Raw genomic sequence first — 16,016 nt, forward strand, 5'->3', positions numbered from 1 at the left:
GTGTTGATCCTCTCAGAGTGAGAAAACAATCTGAGACCACCAAATAGTCTCTTTATTGGAGTCAGAGAGTGCTGTTATTGGTGAGCCTGCTGGTCAAACAGCCTGCTGGTCAAACAGCCTCAACACGACTTGAGTCAGTGACAGAAAAACTGTCCCCCTGAGGATATGCTTACTGGAAGGAATGAATAGTAATACATTATTACACTGAGGTGAATATGGGACACACACACACACACACACACTAGACTGCAGCCAACTGAGGGGAGGGAGGGTCATTGGGCACCCTCTGGGTGCCTGCCAGTGCCAACATGACATAGGCCAAGCCATGGCGCCCACACAGCTGGTAGCAGTCCTGACAGAGCAGAAAGTCTGTGCCAGCTGCAGGGTGGTAGTAGCATGGCCTTGGTCCGGCTGAAGGGGGAGGGAGGATAGCAGGCAGGGAATGTGTATCTGAGAGTCTACTGCACAATGCAGAAAACACTTTTTAATGATATTACTGAAGAATAACATGAGAAGATTGGATAAAATATAAACATAATATACCTCCAATATTGCTATGCCTTAGTATTTTAGTACGGCGTAGCATTTTTATTAGTTAAGGTTGCCTGTTAGGTGATGTAATGTAAATGTGTTACAGTGTTACGTCCCCAGACGTAAGCAGGGTCCCCGTCCCAAGGGCCAGGGCAGCCCAGGTTGACCTGAGGTCCAGACAGCCCTCAGCCCGGGAGAGGAGAAGGCCTGCCAGAAGGAGAGACTTTGAGGATGAGAAGGGCCTGTTGCTTCAGTTGAGTCATCATCACATAATTTTACAGTGCCACTTCAACAGTCCATTAATGTCCTCAATCTGAGAAGGGCCTTGGGGAAACCTGTCTGATAATACACAACAGTCCCTCTTTTTTTAGGCATTACAATGTCTTACAGGATTTCTGAAAAACAATGGCCAGTACACATTTTCTCTGTAGTCTGTACTAACTCGTTCTGCTGTACTGACAGATGTTTCCATGCTGTGGCCCAGAACATGGTGACTGCTGGTTGTCAGAGGGATGACAAGGGCCAACCGGATGCCCAGTCTTTGTTCTCTGTGACAAGCCTGTACGTGGAGGGGACCGCACGTACAGGCTTGTGATAGAATGACGAGGTTGGATGTAAGGTCTCAAAGCACCACAAACTGCAACTTATTCAATGCTGCAACTCAATATAGGCATTTTGATAGAATGTCATGAGAAATGCAAATGTAGGTATCTAAGTTAGGATTGGGCCATGAGGTGTCTGTCTGTTTGAATGACGTCTCTCTGGTCTCCAGGGGGGCTGTCAGCCGATGAAGGGGATGACCTCTCACTGCGGTCCACCCCGTACTACCCGGTCAGGCGTGTGTCCATGGAGACTGTTGCCACAGAGCGCTGGCTACGGCCCGGCACGTCAGACACGCTGAAATTGTTAACCGGACAGAAACCGGTTACCCACATCCTGGATGGGGAGTGGGATGGGCCCTCCACCTAACATGGAGGACCCCTTTCATCTACACATAGGATCCCATTCCCTTCACAGCTTACTACTTTTGACTAGAGTTTGAGGTCTATGTTTTATATGCAGTCGATCCCCAATACAAATGACAAAATTAACATGGTCTATTTCTGTGTCTGCATCAGGAGAGCAAAAAACATCCATATTTGTGTTTTTATGCAGAAAAACATCTGAATGTTGCTTATGCATGTGTGAATTGTTTAATCAGCCACCAGGGCAGATGTCAAATGGAGATGAGGTAGTAGCAGAGATATTTCAGTCTCTGTGTACAACAGCTCCATGTAGGAGCAGGGCAGCGTCAGAGAGCGGGGAAAATCTAGATTGTAGACTTCTTGCGTCCTCTCTGTTTGCCTCCTTCAAAAGAGAAGGTTCGAGGGGCGGGACCTCTGGCTTTCTCATCCAATGGGTTTTGAGAAGGAGATAGGATGTGAGGAGTGTGCAATTGAGATGGTCCAAGTATGATTGGATAAGTGTGCAGCTAGTACACAGTGAATAATTACTGTCCCTGAGCTGCATCACTCTCACTGCTGTGTGATATGGCTACAGCTGCAGGACTACGGTATGGAAGAAATATAGGCTCTGGTCTGCTGATGGAAGTAACTATGGTAACCTTTTGACTGGTTTGGTCTGCTGGTGTAAGCAACTATGGTAACCTTTTGAATGTACTTTTGCAGAATTAATATGTATTTAAAACATGTATCTGGTGTTGAAATGTTTGTATGTAGCAAGAACATGTGTGTTAATATACAGTATAGAAAGATTTGGGGTAAAAAATTAATAATGTTTTTATAAACTTGTCTTTGTCCAGACTGGTCCTTGGTACTCAATCCTTTCCTCTTAAGACAGACTCATATTGTCCAATCAAATGGTCAAACAAATCAAGTTCAAAAACTTTATTGACCTATAACCTGATTAGAATGTCGGATGATGACCAGTTTTGTACAGGAAGTTGTACAGAAGTCTTTTTTCAACATAGAAAACTTTACATTTCTGTACCATATACATTTTGTTTTCTACATCCGTGAGCAAGGAATACATCCAATCCACACACCATCCAGAAGTCTTCTTTTAAAGCACAGCTAACATTCTTCATTTACCCTTCACATACAGCATGTCCCCAAACCAAAGAAAATTAAATATATTATGAATTGATTCTAATTTGTACACACTGAAAACTAACTTGAAACATAAACATACCTGTGACTCAGAAGCAGCTCACATCAGGGGCCTATTCAGAAGCATTGCAGATAGAGCAGATAGTTTCTTTCACTACATGGAAGAAAATCATATCTACACAATACATTTCTAGCTGAGCGTTGTGTAAAGTTGCAAACTCCTGAACAGGCCCATAGTTGCTCTTTTTCCTCCCAGTTTTAGGAAGAGCCCAGTTATCGACTATCAGTTAAAAAGCCTCAGAACATATCAATTGAATATTTTAACCCTTCGCGTTCTGTCGTGTCGCCATTCAATTACAAATCTCATATAGGACAATCTGCAGGAGGTTGTCCAGTAAATAAATTATCACAAAAGTCAAAATCTCCAGTGTATTCAATAATGAGATCAGGGCCTAGATTCAATCAGATCAGCATTAACCCGGCAATAGCAGACACCCGCATAGCAGATGTTTGGTGGTGTCTGAGGTGGAACTGCGTTGGAGACCTCAAATCGGTGAGCAGCTGCTCTTACGATCATTGCCACACCCGCCCCACTCGCGTTAGTTAACAACGAGAAAGTGTACGCTAGATAGAAATCATCAAACTAAATCATGAGGATTTCTATCAGCCTAATGGAGGTGTAGATCACATCTCACGTTCCAACTTGTAAACAAGGCTGCATGGCATTTGGGATTTGTGTTAACGCGACTCCGTGCAGCCATCGGCAATGTCCGCATTAGATATAATGCCAGGAGTCACTTATGCAGTTCCACCTCCGACACCGTCAATACAACCGCTATGCGGATGTCAGCTAAAACGGATCTGATTGAATCGAGCCCCAAGTGCAGCAAAATCCTGTGAAAAAAAAATAAACAAAACACAGAAATAAAATCTAGTGTTATCAGATTATATTACAAAGCGGCTTTTCTGTACTTGTTTTTTTCATCCACGAGGTGATTGCCGCTCAGCCATCAGTGGTGCAGCCAGGAAAAGATCAGAATTATCGTTGAGTAACAAATGTCACATTTCATATCACTGAATATTCGTCAGTTGCATTGCATGATGTACGTGTAGCCATTTCATTCTCTAGAATCGCTTTTAAGGATACAGTAATGTCAAGAAGCAAACCCGTTTTAAATATATTTTGACTCTGAGTGATAGTTATTCTGCAGTCGTTAGAGAATCAGATCTTCATGTACAAGGCCAAGCCATTCATCCATGATATGAGGGGCTTCGGGTATAAGTAGCCCATAGGATCTAGGATCAGTTTGACCTCCCAATATTATAACCTTATCCATAAGGGGGAATGCAAAAACTGGCCTTAGAGCAGTATCTAGGGGCAACTTCAACCTCCTCTGATACACTACATGGCCAAAAGTATGTGCATTTGACTATTTCAGCCACAGCTGTTGCTGACAGGTGTATAAAATCGAGCACGCAGCCATGCAATCTCCACAAACAAACATTGGTAGTAGAATGGCCTTACTGAAGAGCTCAGTGACTTTCAACGTGGCACCATCATAGGATGACACCTTTCCAACAAGTCAGTTCGTCAAATTTCTGCCCTGCTAGAGCTGCCCCGGTCAACTGTAAGTGCTGTTATTGTAAAGTGGAAACCTCTAGAAGCAACAATGGATCAGCCGCGAAGTGGTAGGCCACACAAGCTCACAGAACAGGACCGCCGAGTGCTGAAGCGCGCAGAGCATTAAATCGTGTGGCCTCTGTTGCAACACTACCGAGTTCCAAACTGCCTTTGGAAACAACGTCAGCACAAGAACTGTTCATCGGGAGCTTCATGAAATACCTAAGATCACCATGAGCAATGCCAAGTATCAGCTGGAATGGTGTAAAGCTCACCTCCATTGGACTCTGGAGCAGTGGAAACGTGTTCTCTGGAGTGACGAATTACCCTTCATCATCTTGCAGTCCGAAGGAGGAATCTGGGTTTGGTGGATGCCAGGAGAACGCTACCTGTCCCAGAGCAGGGTCTGGGGCTTTTTCATGGTTTGGGCCCCTTAGTTCCAGTGAAGGGAAAATCTTAACGTTACAGCGTACAATGACATTCTAGATGATTCTGTTGCAACAGTTTGGGGAAGGCCCTTTCCTGTTAAAGCATGACAATGCCCCTGTGCACAAAGTGAGGTCCATACAGAAATGGTTTGTCGAGATCGTTGTGGAAGAACTTGACTGGCCTGACCTCAACCCCATCAAACACCTTAAGGATGAATTGGAATGCTGACTGCGAGTCAGGCCTAGTCACCCAATATCAGTGCCCAACCTCACCAATGCTCTTGTGGCTGAATGGAAGCAAGTCTCCACAACAATGTTCCAAAATCTAGTGGAAAGTATTCCCAGAAGAGTGGAGGCTGTTATAGCAGCAAAGGGGGGACCAACTCCATATAAATGCCCATGATTTTGGAATGACATGTTAGACGAGCACTTGTCCACATACTTTTAGCCATGTAGTGTGTATGGGAGTTGGCATTTTCTGTCACATGACAGTCAGGTTCACAGTAGAGACACCTTGGAGTTTCCTGTACCATTAGTTGTGGATTCTGGGTAACTGCCAAATCCAGAAGGGTGAAGTCTGGTCAGATGCACCCTTCATAGTACCCTGGGGGATGGGAGACCATAGTCCTAAAGGGTTGGTAGACAAACCCAAGGCAAGAGGGGAGGAGGACTTCCAGAACTCCAGGCTTCCCTAGTCAGAGGTCTCGCAGCCAGCCCGCTACACGTGCACCATCACTGGGCTTCCTCTCCAGCCACCTCCCCCCTCTCCACCTCAACTTCCAGCTCTGGTTCTGGTTCTGCAGGTGGTCCAGGCAGCTGGGCGATCTGGAACACGATGCCGATGCGTAGGTAGAACTTCCGTAGCACGGTCCGCAGTTCTGGGATTAGATCAACCTGCATGATCTCACACAGCAGAGGGTAGTACCTGGACGCATGGGCCTTGAACTGTGGAAAGAGAGAGAGACATAAAACATCTCCCTACAGATGAATCCCCATTCAAAGACAGGGTTAGGTCTTCTTGAACATATCGCTGACAATGACTTGACCAAATCAGTGGCCTGTCTGAATGTTGTTAATGGTTGACATCCTTACCCTGTCGTCACTGATCTTCAGGACCTTGGTGAGGAAGAGGAGCAGCAGGTTGGTCCAGGCTTCTCTGTGGCTCTCTGATGTTAGAGTCAGGAAGTAGGCTACTGCCTCACTGCACACACTAGAGGGAAAGATCTTGATAGACTCATTGAGCTTATGAAAACTGTTCAGCGACACAGAATTAAGATGTGATTCACAAATTATTTAGCAGCAAGACTAAATTCACAGCCAACATGAAATTATTTGACTCCACACCAGCTACAAGGAGAGGAGCAGCTGTGACCTCTGACCTCTAACCCTCACCCTTTCCTCAAACAGAACCTCCATCTCTCCCTCCCGTCCCATCATCTCCTCCCTTCTTCACAGCCCCCTTACAATCCATGAGCTAATCACCTCCGAAATCTGCTTAGCCCTCGTAAGCACCTTGCTGGGAATCAACTCTGCATGTCGGCTGTCCTCTCTCCTCTACAATGCCATGCTATACTAGTGTGGTGTGTGTGCTGGCCTCCCTCCTCTACCATGCCATGCTATACTAGTGTGGTGTGTGTGCTGTCCTCTCTCCTCAACCATGCCATGCTATACTAGTGTGGTGTGTGTGTGCTGTCCTCTCTCCTCTACAATGCCATGCTATACTAGTGTGGTGTGTGTGCTGTCCTCTCTCCTCTACCATGCCATGCTATACTAGTGTGGTGTGTGTGCTGTCCTCTCTCCTCTACAATGCCATGCTATACTAGTGTGGTGTGTGTGCTGGCCTCCCTCCTCTACCATGCCATGCTATACTAGTGTGGTGTGTGTGCTGTCCTCTCTCCTCAACCATGCCATGCTATACTAGTGTGGTGTGTGTGTGCTGTCCTCTCTCCTCTACAATGCCATGCTATACTAGTGTGGTGTGTGTGCTGTCCTCTCTCCTCTACCATGTCATGCTATACTAGTGTGGTGTGTGTGCTGTCCTCTCTCCTCTACCATGCCATGCTATACTAGTGTGGTGTGTGTGCTGTCCTCTCTCCTCTACCGTGCCATGCTATACTAATGTGGTGTGTGTGCTGTCCTCTCTCCTCTACCGTGCCATGCTATACTAGTGTGGTGTGTGTGTGCTGTCCTCTCTCCTCTACCGTGCCATGCTATACTAGTGTGGTGTGTGCTGTCCTCTCTCCTCTACCATGCCATGCTATACTAGTGTGGTGTGTGTGCTGTCCTCTCTCCTCTACCGTGCCATGCTATACTAGTGTGGTGTGTGTGCTGTCCTCTCTCCTCTACCATGCCATGCTATACTAGTGTGGTGTGTGTGCTGTCCTCTCTCCTCTATCATGCTATACTAGTGTGGTGTGTGTGTGCTGTCCTCTCTCCTCTACCATGCCATGCTATACTAGTGTGGTGTGTGCGCACGCATGTTTGTGATAGTCCAGTCCGTGAGCTCTCACTCTCTCTCTCTTACACATGAACGGACATATCAGACTGACAACCTAAGAGTTTCCTGCTAATACAGATACTGGCTTCAATACAAAGACGAGACGATAGCTACTATGTGATACTGCAATAGAAAGACAAAGCGATGACAACTGACTGAGTAATAACAGCAACACAGAGTCTGTGGATGTACAGACCTACTATACCCAGTATCCAGTGTAGTTGTTTCAGATATGTCACATTTAGACGAGTGCTCTGAATGACTGGAGAGAGTGAGAGTCATCGACGGAAGATACAACGACATCAACACAATCTGAATCAATCATTCTCTCTCAGGACCAATTTCTTTTGATTCCCCTCCTGCTGTGGCGGATATTGATGTTTTGCCTCGGCTACTGTGACTTCTCTATTCCCTAGATGATGTAAACAGAAGTGTGAATGTCTCAGTCCCTCAGACAGCTGCGGTCAGGGTCAGGACAGAGCACAGCTGTCGAGATGTCTCCCCCTCCCCCCAGTCAATCCTGTTTCCCCTGTGATTACATGGACTGATCAATGCCCTCCCTCTCCCAGCAGCCCTTCATAAATAGCAGGCGTCTGACATGGCCTTGATTCCCCCTCTTCATGAAAAATAATGAAAGTTGTTAATGCTGTTAGATGGTGTAGATAGCTGCCTGCCTGGTTCTTAGTAATACTCCAGACATCCAATTTGTAAGATTTAAATAAAAGTCATCATGTTTGCCGGAGTTCTACCCACGATAAAGCAGCAAATTAGTTATTAAATATTTATGTAAATTAAAGCACATTCTGGGCATACTTCAGACATGTGAAAATAATGCCCCCCATATGACTGCCATTACACACAGCCTAATGAAGGAGGTTTACGAATGCGGTGAGAGGATGATTAGAGATGGTGGAGGAACGGTGAAAGGCTCATTAATGAGAGGATGATTAGGGATGGTGGAGGAACAGTGAAAGGCTCATTAATGAGAGGATGATTAGGGATGGTGGAGGAACGGTGAAAGGCTCGTTAGTGAGAGGATGATTAGGGATGGTCGAGGAACGGTGAAAGGCTCGTTAGTGAGAGGATGATTAGGGATGGTGGAGGAACGGTGAAAGGCTCGTTAGTGAGAGGATGATTAGGGATGCTGGATGAATGGTGAAAGGCTCGTTAGTGAGAGGATGATTAGGGATGGTGGAGGAATGGTGAAAGGCTCGTTAGTGAGAGGATGATTAGGGATGGTGGAGGAACAGTGAAAGGCTCGTTAGTGAGAGGATGATTAGGGATGGTCGAGGAACGGTGAAAGGCTCGTTAGTGAGAGGATGATTAGGGATGGTATAGGAACTGTGAAAGGCTCGTTAGTGAGAGGATGATTAGGGATGGTGGATGAATGGTGAAAGGCTCGTTAGTGAGAGGATGATTATGGATGGTGGAGGAATGGTGAAAGGCTCGTTAGTGAGAGGATGATTAGGGATGGTGGAGGAATGGTGAAAGGCTCGTTAGTGAGAGGATGATTAGGGATGGTGGAGGAATGGTGAAAGGCTCGTTAGTGAGAGGATGATTAGGGATGGTGGAGGAACGGTTAAAGGCTCATTAGTGAGAGGATGATTAGGGATGGTCGAGGAACGGTGAAAGGCTCATTAGTGAGAGGATGATTAGGGATGGTGGAGGAACGGTGAAAGGCTCGTTAGTGAGAGGATGATTAGGGATGGTGGAGGAACGGTGAAAGGCTCGTTAGTGAGAGGATGATTAGGGATGGTGGAGGAACGGTGAAAGGCTCGTTAGTGAGAGGATGATTAGGGATGGTCGAGGAATGGGGAAAGGCTCGTTAGTGAGAGGATGATTAGGGATGGTCGAGGAACGGAGAAAGGCTCGTTAGTGAGAGGATGATTAGGGATGGTCGAGGAACGGTGAAAGGCTCGTTAGTAGGGGGAAAAGGAGCAGAACAACAACGGGAAGCAGTAGAACAGAGCTGCACAGCCTCCCGAGTGGTGCAGTGATCTAAGGCACTGCATCGCAGTGCTAGCAGTGCCACTAGAGATCCTGGTTCGAGTCCAGGCTCTGTCAGAGCCGGCCACGACCGGGAGACCCAAGGGGGCGGCACACAATTGGCCAACGTCGTCCGGGTTAGGGGAGGGTTTGGCCTGCAGGGATGTTCTTGTCCCATCACGCTCTAGCGACTCCTGTGGCGGGCCAGACGTATGCACGCTGACACGGTTGCCAGGTGTACGGCGTTTTCTCCGACACATTGGTGCGGCTGGGTTAAGCGGGCATTGTGTCAAGAAGCAATGCGGCTTGGCTGGGTTGTCTTTCGGAGGACGCACGGCTCTCGACCTCTGATCATGTGCAGCGATGAGACAAGACTCTAACTACCAATTGGATACCACAAAATTGGGGAGAAAAAGGGGTAAAAGTTTAAAAAATGTAAATAACAGAGCTGCACATGATCATTAAGGAGATCATGTTACTCTGCTCACTTAAAGAATGTTGTTTTCAGTGAAATTAAGTGTAATCTGAAACTCTAATGACTTTCTATTCCCAGGTTGAGACAAAGGGACACAAAGCCAGGTGGAGATTAGCTGGAGATATCAGTGTTTGGTGTGAGTTAGGAGTTATTGAGGTTTACACTGGCAGTAGTCAAACTAGCTATTCAAAGCAGCAGTGAAGCAATTCCTGAGTTACCTTCAGTAAATCTGGTATATGACCAAGTGTATTGTTTGACAGCCTCCATACAGTGATATAGTAGTGGGGGCGTGGCGGTCCTTCCTTACTTAAGCAGCTGTCTCTGGACTTCCTCCCAGGCAGTCTGACGGCTGTCATCAGAGTACATCCGGAACAGGATCCTTAGGCCACACGCCAGACTGCTGGTCTCCTGCTTCAGCAGATTGGGCTTTGACTTCCCTTTAAAACCTGGAACAGACAGACCGAGAGAGAACGGTTGCTGTCTGTTACAGCCATTGAGGCGCGTCAACACTAGGGACGATAAACAGGGCATTGTTCCAATTGTTCAGAGAGTTGCATTTGGCTCCAGGACAGATATACCGTGCTTCCTGAGGAATCTTAAGATTCCGAAAATCACTCTCCTACTTCATGTAATTCTTGGGAGTTTCCTCGAGTGGTGCACTGCAGGGCCACGTAAAGACTATTCTCAGGTACACTGTACAGTGCATTCAGAAAGAATTCAAACCCCTTTACTTTTTCCACATGGTGATGTTTTTTTTTATTCCTTCATCAATCTACAAACAATACCCCATAATAACAAAGTGAAAACAGGTTTTTAGAAATCTTGGCACATTTATTACAAATAAAAAACAGAAGTACCGTATTCACATAAATATTCAGACCCTTTTCTATGAGACTCAAAATTGATCTCAGGTGCATCCTGGGCCAAAAGGCCCTTAACTTCTTTGGGATAGGGGGCAGCATTTTCACTTTTGGATGAATAACGCGCCCAGAGTAAACTGCCTCCTACTCAGTCCCAGATGCTAATATATGCATAGTATTATTAGTATTGGATAGAAAACACTCTGAAGTTTCTAAAACTGTTTGAATGATGTATGTGAGTATAACAGAACTCATATGGCATGCAAAAACCGGAGAAAAAATCCAAACAGAAAGTGGGAAATCTGAGGTTTGTAGTTTTTGAACTCAGCCCCTATCAAATACAGTGAGATATGGGTCATCTTTCACTTCCTAAGGCTTCCACTACATGTCAACAGTCTTTAGAACATTGTTTCAGGCTTCTACTGTGAAGGGGGGCCGAATGAGAGCTGATTGAGTCAGAGGTATGGCAGCAGCCTCAATCTCGGTCATGCGCGTTCACATGAGAGGTATCTCCGGTTCCTTTGATTTTCTACAGACAATGGAATTCTCCGGTTGGAACATTATTGAACATTTATGATAAAAACATCCTAAAGATTGATTCTATACTTAGTTTGACAAGTTTCTACGACCTGTAATATAACTTTTTAAACTTTTCGTTCGAAGTTCGGCTGGACCTGAACTCGCGTTTGGATTTGTTTACCAAACGCCCTAACAAAAGAAGTTATTTGGACATAAATTATGGACATTATCGAGCAAATCAAACATTTGTGGAACTGGGATTCCTGGGAGTGCATTCTAATGAAGATCATCAAAGGTAAGTGAATATTTAGAATGATATTTCTGACTAATGTTGACTGCGCAACATGGCCGATATTTCCTTTGGCTGGTTTGGGCTCTGAGCGCCGTACTCAGAATATGCTTCTTCCGTAAAGTTTTTTTGAAATCTGACACATTGGTTGCATTAAGGAGAAGTGTATCTAAAGTTTCATGCATAACACTTGCATAATATTCATCAACATTTATAATGAGTATTTCTGTGAATTGATGTGGCTCTCTGCAAAATCACAGCATGTTTTTGAACTACTTATAACACACCAATGTAAAATGAGATTTTGGGATATAAATATGCACTTTATCGAACAAAACATACATGTATTGTGTAACACGAAGTCCTATGAGTGTCATCTGATGAAGATCATCAAAGGTTAGTGATTAATTTTTATCTCTATTTGTGCTTTTTGTGACTCCTCTCTTTGGCTCGAAAAATGGCTGGGTTTGTCTGTGACTTGGTGGTGACCTAACATAATCGTTGTGGAGCTTTTGCTGTAAAGCATTTTTTTAAATCAGACACTGTGGCTGGATTAACGAGAATTGTATCTTTAAAATGGTGCCTAATACTTGTATGTTTGAGAAATTAGATTTATGAGATTTCTGTTGATTTGTATTTGGCGCCCTGCAATTTCATTGGCTGTTGGCGAGGGGTTCCACAAGCGGAACGGGGTTCTGCTAGCGGAACCCAAGTCCTAGACAGGGTAAAGAACTCAGATCATGAGAAACAAGATTCTCTGGTTTGATGAAACCAAGATTGAATTTTTTGGCCTGAATGCCAAGCGTCACGTCTGGAGGAAACCTCGCACCATCCCTACGGTGAAGAATGGTGGTGGCAGCATCATGCTGTGGGGATGTTTTTCAGCGGCAGGAACTGGGTGATTAGTCAGGATCTAGGGAAAGATGAATGGAGCGAAGTACAGAAAGATTATTGATGAAAACCTGCTCCAGAGCGTTCAGGACCTCAGACTAGGGTGAGACAACGACCCCAAGCACAAAGCCAAGAAAACAAATGAGTTGCTTCAGGACAAGTATCTGAATGTCCTTGAGTGGGCTAGCTAGAGCCCGGACTTGAACCCGATCGAAGATCTCTGGAGAGACCTGAAAATAGCTGTGCAGCGATGCTCTCCATCCAATCTGACAGTGTTTGAGAGGATATACAGCAATGAATGGGAGAAACTCCAGAAATACAGGTGAGCCAAGCTTATAGAATCATACCCAAGAAGACTCAAGGCTGTAATCGCTGCCAAAGATGCTTCAACAAAGTGCTGAGTAAAGAGTCTGAATACTTATGTAAATGTGATATTTCAGTTTATTTTATTTTTTATACATTTGCAAACATGTCTAATAACCTGTTTTTGCTTTGTCATTATGTGGTATTGTGTGTATATTGATGAAGAAAAAAAGTATTTAATCAATTTTAGAATAAGGCTGAAACATAACAAAATGTGGAAAAGTAAAGGGGTCTGAATACTTTCTGAATGCACTGCATGTTCACTGCATGTTCACTGCATGTGCACTGCCTGTGCTCTGCATGTGTACTGCCTGTACTCTGCATGTGTACTGCCTGTGTACTGCATGTGCACTGCATGTGCTCTGGTGCAGGGCAGTGACCCACCTGCCTTCCATAGAGTGGTCCTCTGCTCGTTGCTAGAGTTGAAGGCCTTGGCGAAGCGGTGGGACTCCAACAGGCAGTCCAGCAACTTAAACAGCTGTTCTGAGGTCAGGTAGCGGTACATTCCTTGGTCCTGAGTCTCGACACGGACGTCTGCCGCGTCCAGAGCATCTCTCTGGACAGGACAAACACAAGCTTCAGAGAACTTTCCCAGAACATTCACACAACCAAACACAAACAGAGCCTTCCCATATCACTGCTATGTATGACAAATACTTCCCTCCTTCCCTGACATTCACTAGAAGAACATACAGTATAGACATTTCACATGTTCAAGGATCAGGACAGTCCATACAGCCAAGCTTTTGAACACACATTTTTTTGCAAGGAATGTGTCCTTCCACCAAGTCCCGAAACAGTGATACCTCTCATCCTCCACGTAGGGGTGGGAGTGAGACGTTACCTGCGCAGCAGCCAGGTTCTCAGCATCCTCCTTCCTGCTGGTTGCAGGGAAGAAGACCATGTTGTCTATGGTCTGGATCAGCTCCAACTGCACTACACACTTAATGAGCAAGCCTGAGAATAACCTCTGCTCCTGGATCTCTGTGGAACACACACACACACACACACACACACACACACACACACACACACACACACACACACACGATGAGCATAGGGTTGAAAAACACTCCAGTGGTAGGTGAAAAAGAGACACTAACTTGTTGGAGTCCGGGTTCTGGGGCTGTCCTCACACATGCCTGCGCTGTACTGACTCTGCCGCCGGGTCACCATGGCAATCCTCTCCGCACTGTTGATGGAATGCTGGTCCTCGGAACGGGACTGGATGTCCACTGACTTCTGGGAAATTGAATCCTGAGGGCACATGGGGAGAAGTTATTTTGTCTGGATTGTACTGGGTCATGTTGTTGTACAGTCTAATCTGGCATAAGAGATAGACCAGCTACAGACTTAATGAAACCTACAGCTCAGCTTGAAACATACCAGCTGTTTGTCTGATACATCCTGTGGTGTCATGGGATCTCCCTCTGCTCCTGCTAGTCTCCATGTCAACAGTCTGAGAGGGCAGAGAGGAACAATACGGGACAGGACAGTGTTACTCTACTTATACAGTGTCATATTGCAGTACCATACACACAGACAGTCAGGTATCCCACTCTATCAAGTAAACAACGACAAAAGCCAGTAAAAGATCATGTCCATTTAATACCTCCCCTCCATTCCTAGAGGACTTTATACGACTGTCTCAGTGTGCTCCATGTTTACATCACTAAGTTCAGCAATAACAAATCATCACAGACAATATTCCCAGCTGAATCTCAGCGATATGAATAAAGTCTGCATCAGCAGCTTACGCGTGTGGGATGGTGGTCTTGAAGATGTCCAGCATGCAGTTACAGGTCTTGTCCCAGATCTCCGGAGTAAACTTCTCTCCATTCAGGATGACCACGTTCTCCAGACAGTTGGTGCCTGACCGAGCCAACTGCTCATTATCTAGGCCGAGAGAGAGAGAGGAGAAAAGAAGTGAGGGAAAGAGAAAGACAATTCATGTGGAGAGCAGGAGACCGGGAGAAGAGAGAGAAGAAAGAGTGGCATGTGGATTGAAAAGAAGAGGAACTATGCATAAGAAAGAGGGGATGAGCGTGATTGAGGACGGTGTACTCAGTATAAGTCTACGACTGTAGGTGTTTGTAGCGCTGCCCTCGGTCCTCACCTTGCTGAACACACCAGTACAGTTGGGACAGGATGTCATCCAGCAGAACGTCACTGAGAGTCTCAAAGTACTGCGTGAACACGTCAGAGATGGCGTAAAGTGCGTGGTTACAGGTCGTCGTCATCCACTCTGCTTTCTGGAAGACACAAACAACACAGAAGGGTTACCAGGGTTACACCAGTTCAAGTCATTGTAGCAGCCAAGAGGACAATCGTCCAGTTGGTACTGGATACTAGTTGTGGAACCAATGATGTACTGTAACTATGGAAATAGGTGTTGGTTACACTGGAGATAAAGCTGGGTCTTTGGTGAATGGGTATTTGGGATGTGGAGACTTGCCTCAGTTTGCTGCTCAGGCAGCTTCATGTTGTCAAATATCCTGAAGACGATCCTGAACAGATCCTGCCACCAGTGCTTCTCAAAGGTGTGTCCATAGGTCTTCATCACCTCAAACATCACCGTCAGACCCCTGACACACACATACTTCTTATAATACACCCTTACCATCAGTTGACTTCCACCTCTAAAATATTCCCATCTATGATGACACAGGACTGAAACTCTTCTCACCTGGTCCTGACGTCCAGTTTGCACCTGTTGATGATGCAGGACAGCTCAAAGAGGATGGGGAACCACCCCCTCACCCACACCCGGTCCTCTGGGACTACATTCATGTCATCGCTGGTGTAGTCTTTGAATGCCTGCCAGAGAGAAAACAGCATAGTTTACACCATTTCCTGAGAGTTGATACACACACACGGACACGCACACGCAGACATACACACACACACACACAGACACGCACATGTGGACACACACACACACAGACACACACACACACACACACACACACACACACACACACACACACACACACACACACACACACACACACACACACACACACACACACACACTAACTCTATAAAGGTCTCTAAGCCGTATTTACTGTTCACTGCAGGCACACACGCGCACACACACACACACACACACACAACTAATCCCCTCCTCTCCTCTTGTCCACCCCCACACAAACAAACAGAAAGCAGGCAGTGTGGCTGGAGAGTGTCTGCATAGAGAAGAGACCTTGGAGAAAAGCACTGGCAGATAGAAAACATCACTGGTGCTAACATGGGACATTTTCATTATATATAAATAAATCATTTGGGATATGCTGTTATCCAGAGCGACTCACATTGTTTATCTGATGATTAACAAGAAAATGATGAAACCTTTAGGTGGGTCACAGTACAAAATGTTTTGGAGACCAGTCATGGTCTACCACGAACAACTATGGGCAATACCATTTGATGTTCAGAAATGACTGATATG

The 16,016-nt window shown here is 45.7% G+C and overlaps 1 protein-coding gene across 4 annotated transcripts in view; it reads right to left on the reverse strand.

Moving 5' to 3' along the window:
• Positions 1-2,402: 2,402 nt before the first annotated feature.
• Positions 2,403-16,016, reverse strand: part of LOC110490929 (brefeldin A-inhibited guanine nucleotide-exchange protein 1) — a 99,901-nt gene continuing 86,287 nt past the window's right edge. For all 4 annotated transcript variants that reach the window (XM_036943873.2, XM_036943872.2, XM_036943871.2 and 1 more), the window contains 11 exons: positions 15,255-15,385; positions 15,024-15,153; positions 14,685-14,820; positions 14,326-14,464; positions 13,955-14,027; positions 13,672-13,825; positions 13,413-13,552; positions 12,953-13,124; positions 9,954-10,092; positions 5,781-5,898; positions 2,403-5,633 (listed from right to left, as the gene is read on the reverse strand). In XM_036943873.2, coding sequence (XP_036799768.1) covers positions 5,421-5,633; positions 5,781-5,898; positions 9,954-10,092; positions 12,953-13,124; positions 13,413-13,552; positions 13,672-13,825; positions 13,955-14,027; positions 14,326-14,464; positions 14,685-14,820; positions 15,024-15,153; positions 15,255-15,385 — 1,545 coding nt within the window. In that variant the 3' untranslated portion in view covers positions 2,403-5,420. The remainder of the gene's footprint in view (positions 5,634-5,780; positions 5,899-9,953; positions 10,093-12,952; positions 13,125-13,412; positions 13,553-13,671; positions 13,826-13,954; positions 14,028-14,325; positions 14,465-14,684; positions 14,821-15,023; positions 15,154-15,254; positions 15,386-16,016) is intronic.

Source organism: Oncorhynchus mykiss, chromosome 15 (assembly GCF_057628025.1).
Source record: "Oncorhynchus mykiss isolate SJ-2025 chromosome 15, ASM5762802v1, whole genome shotgun sequence".
NCBI classification, from domain to species: domain Eukaryota; kingdom Metazoa; phylum Chordata; class Actinopteri; order Salmoniformes; family Salmonidae; genus Oncorhynchus; species Oncorhynchus mykiss.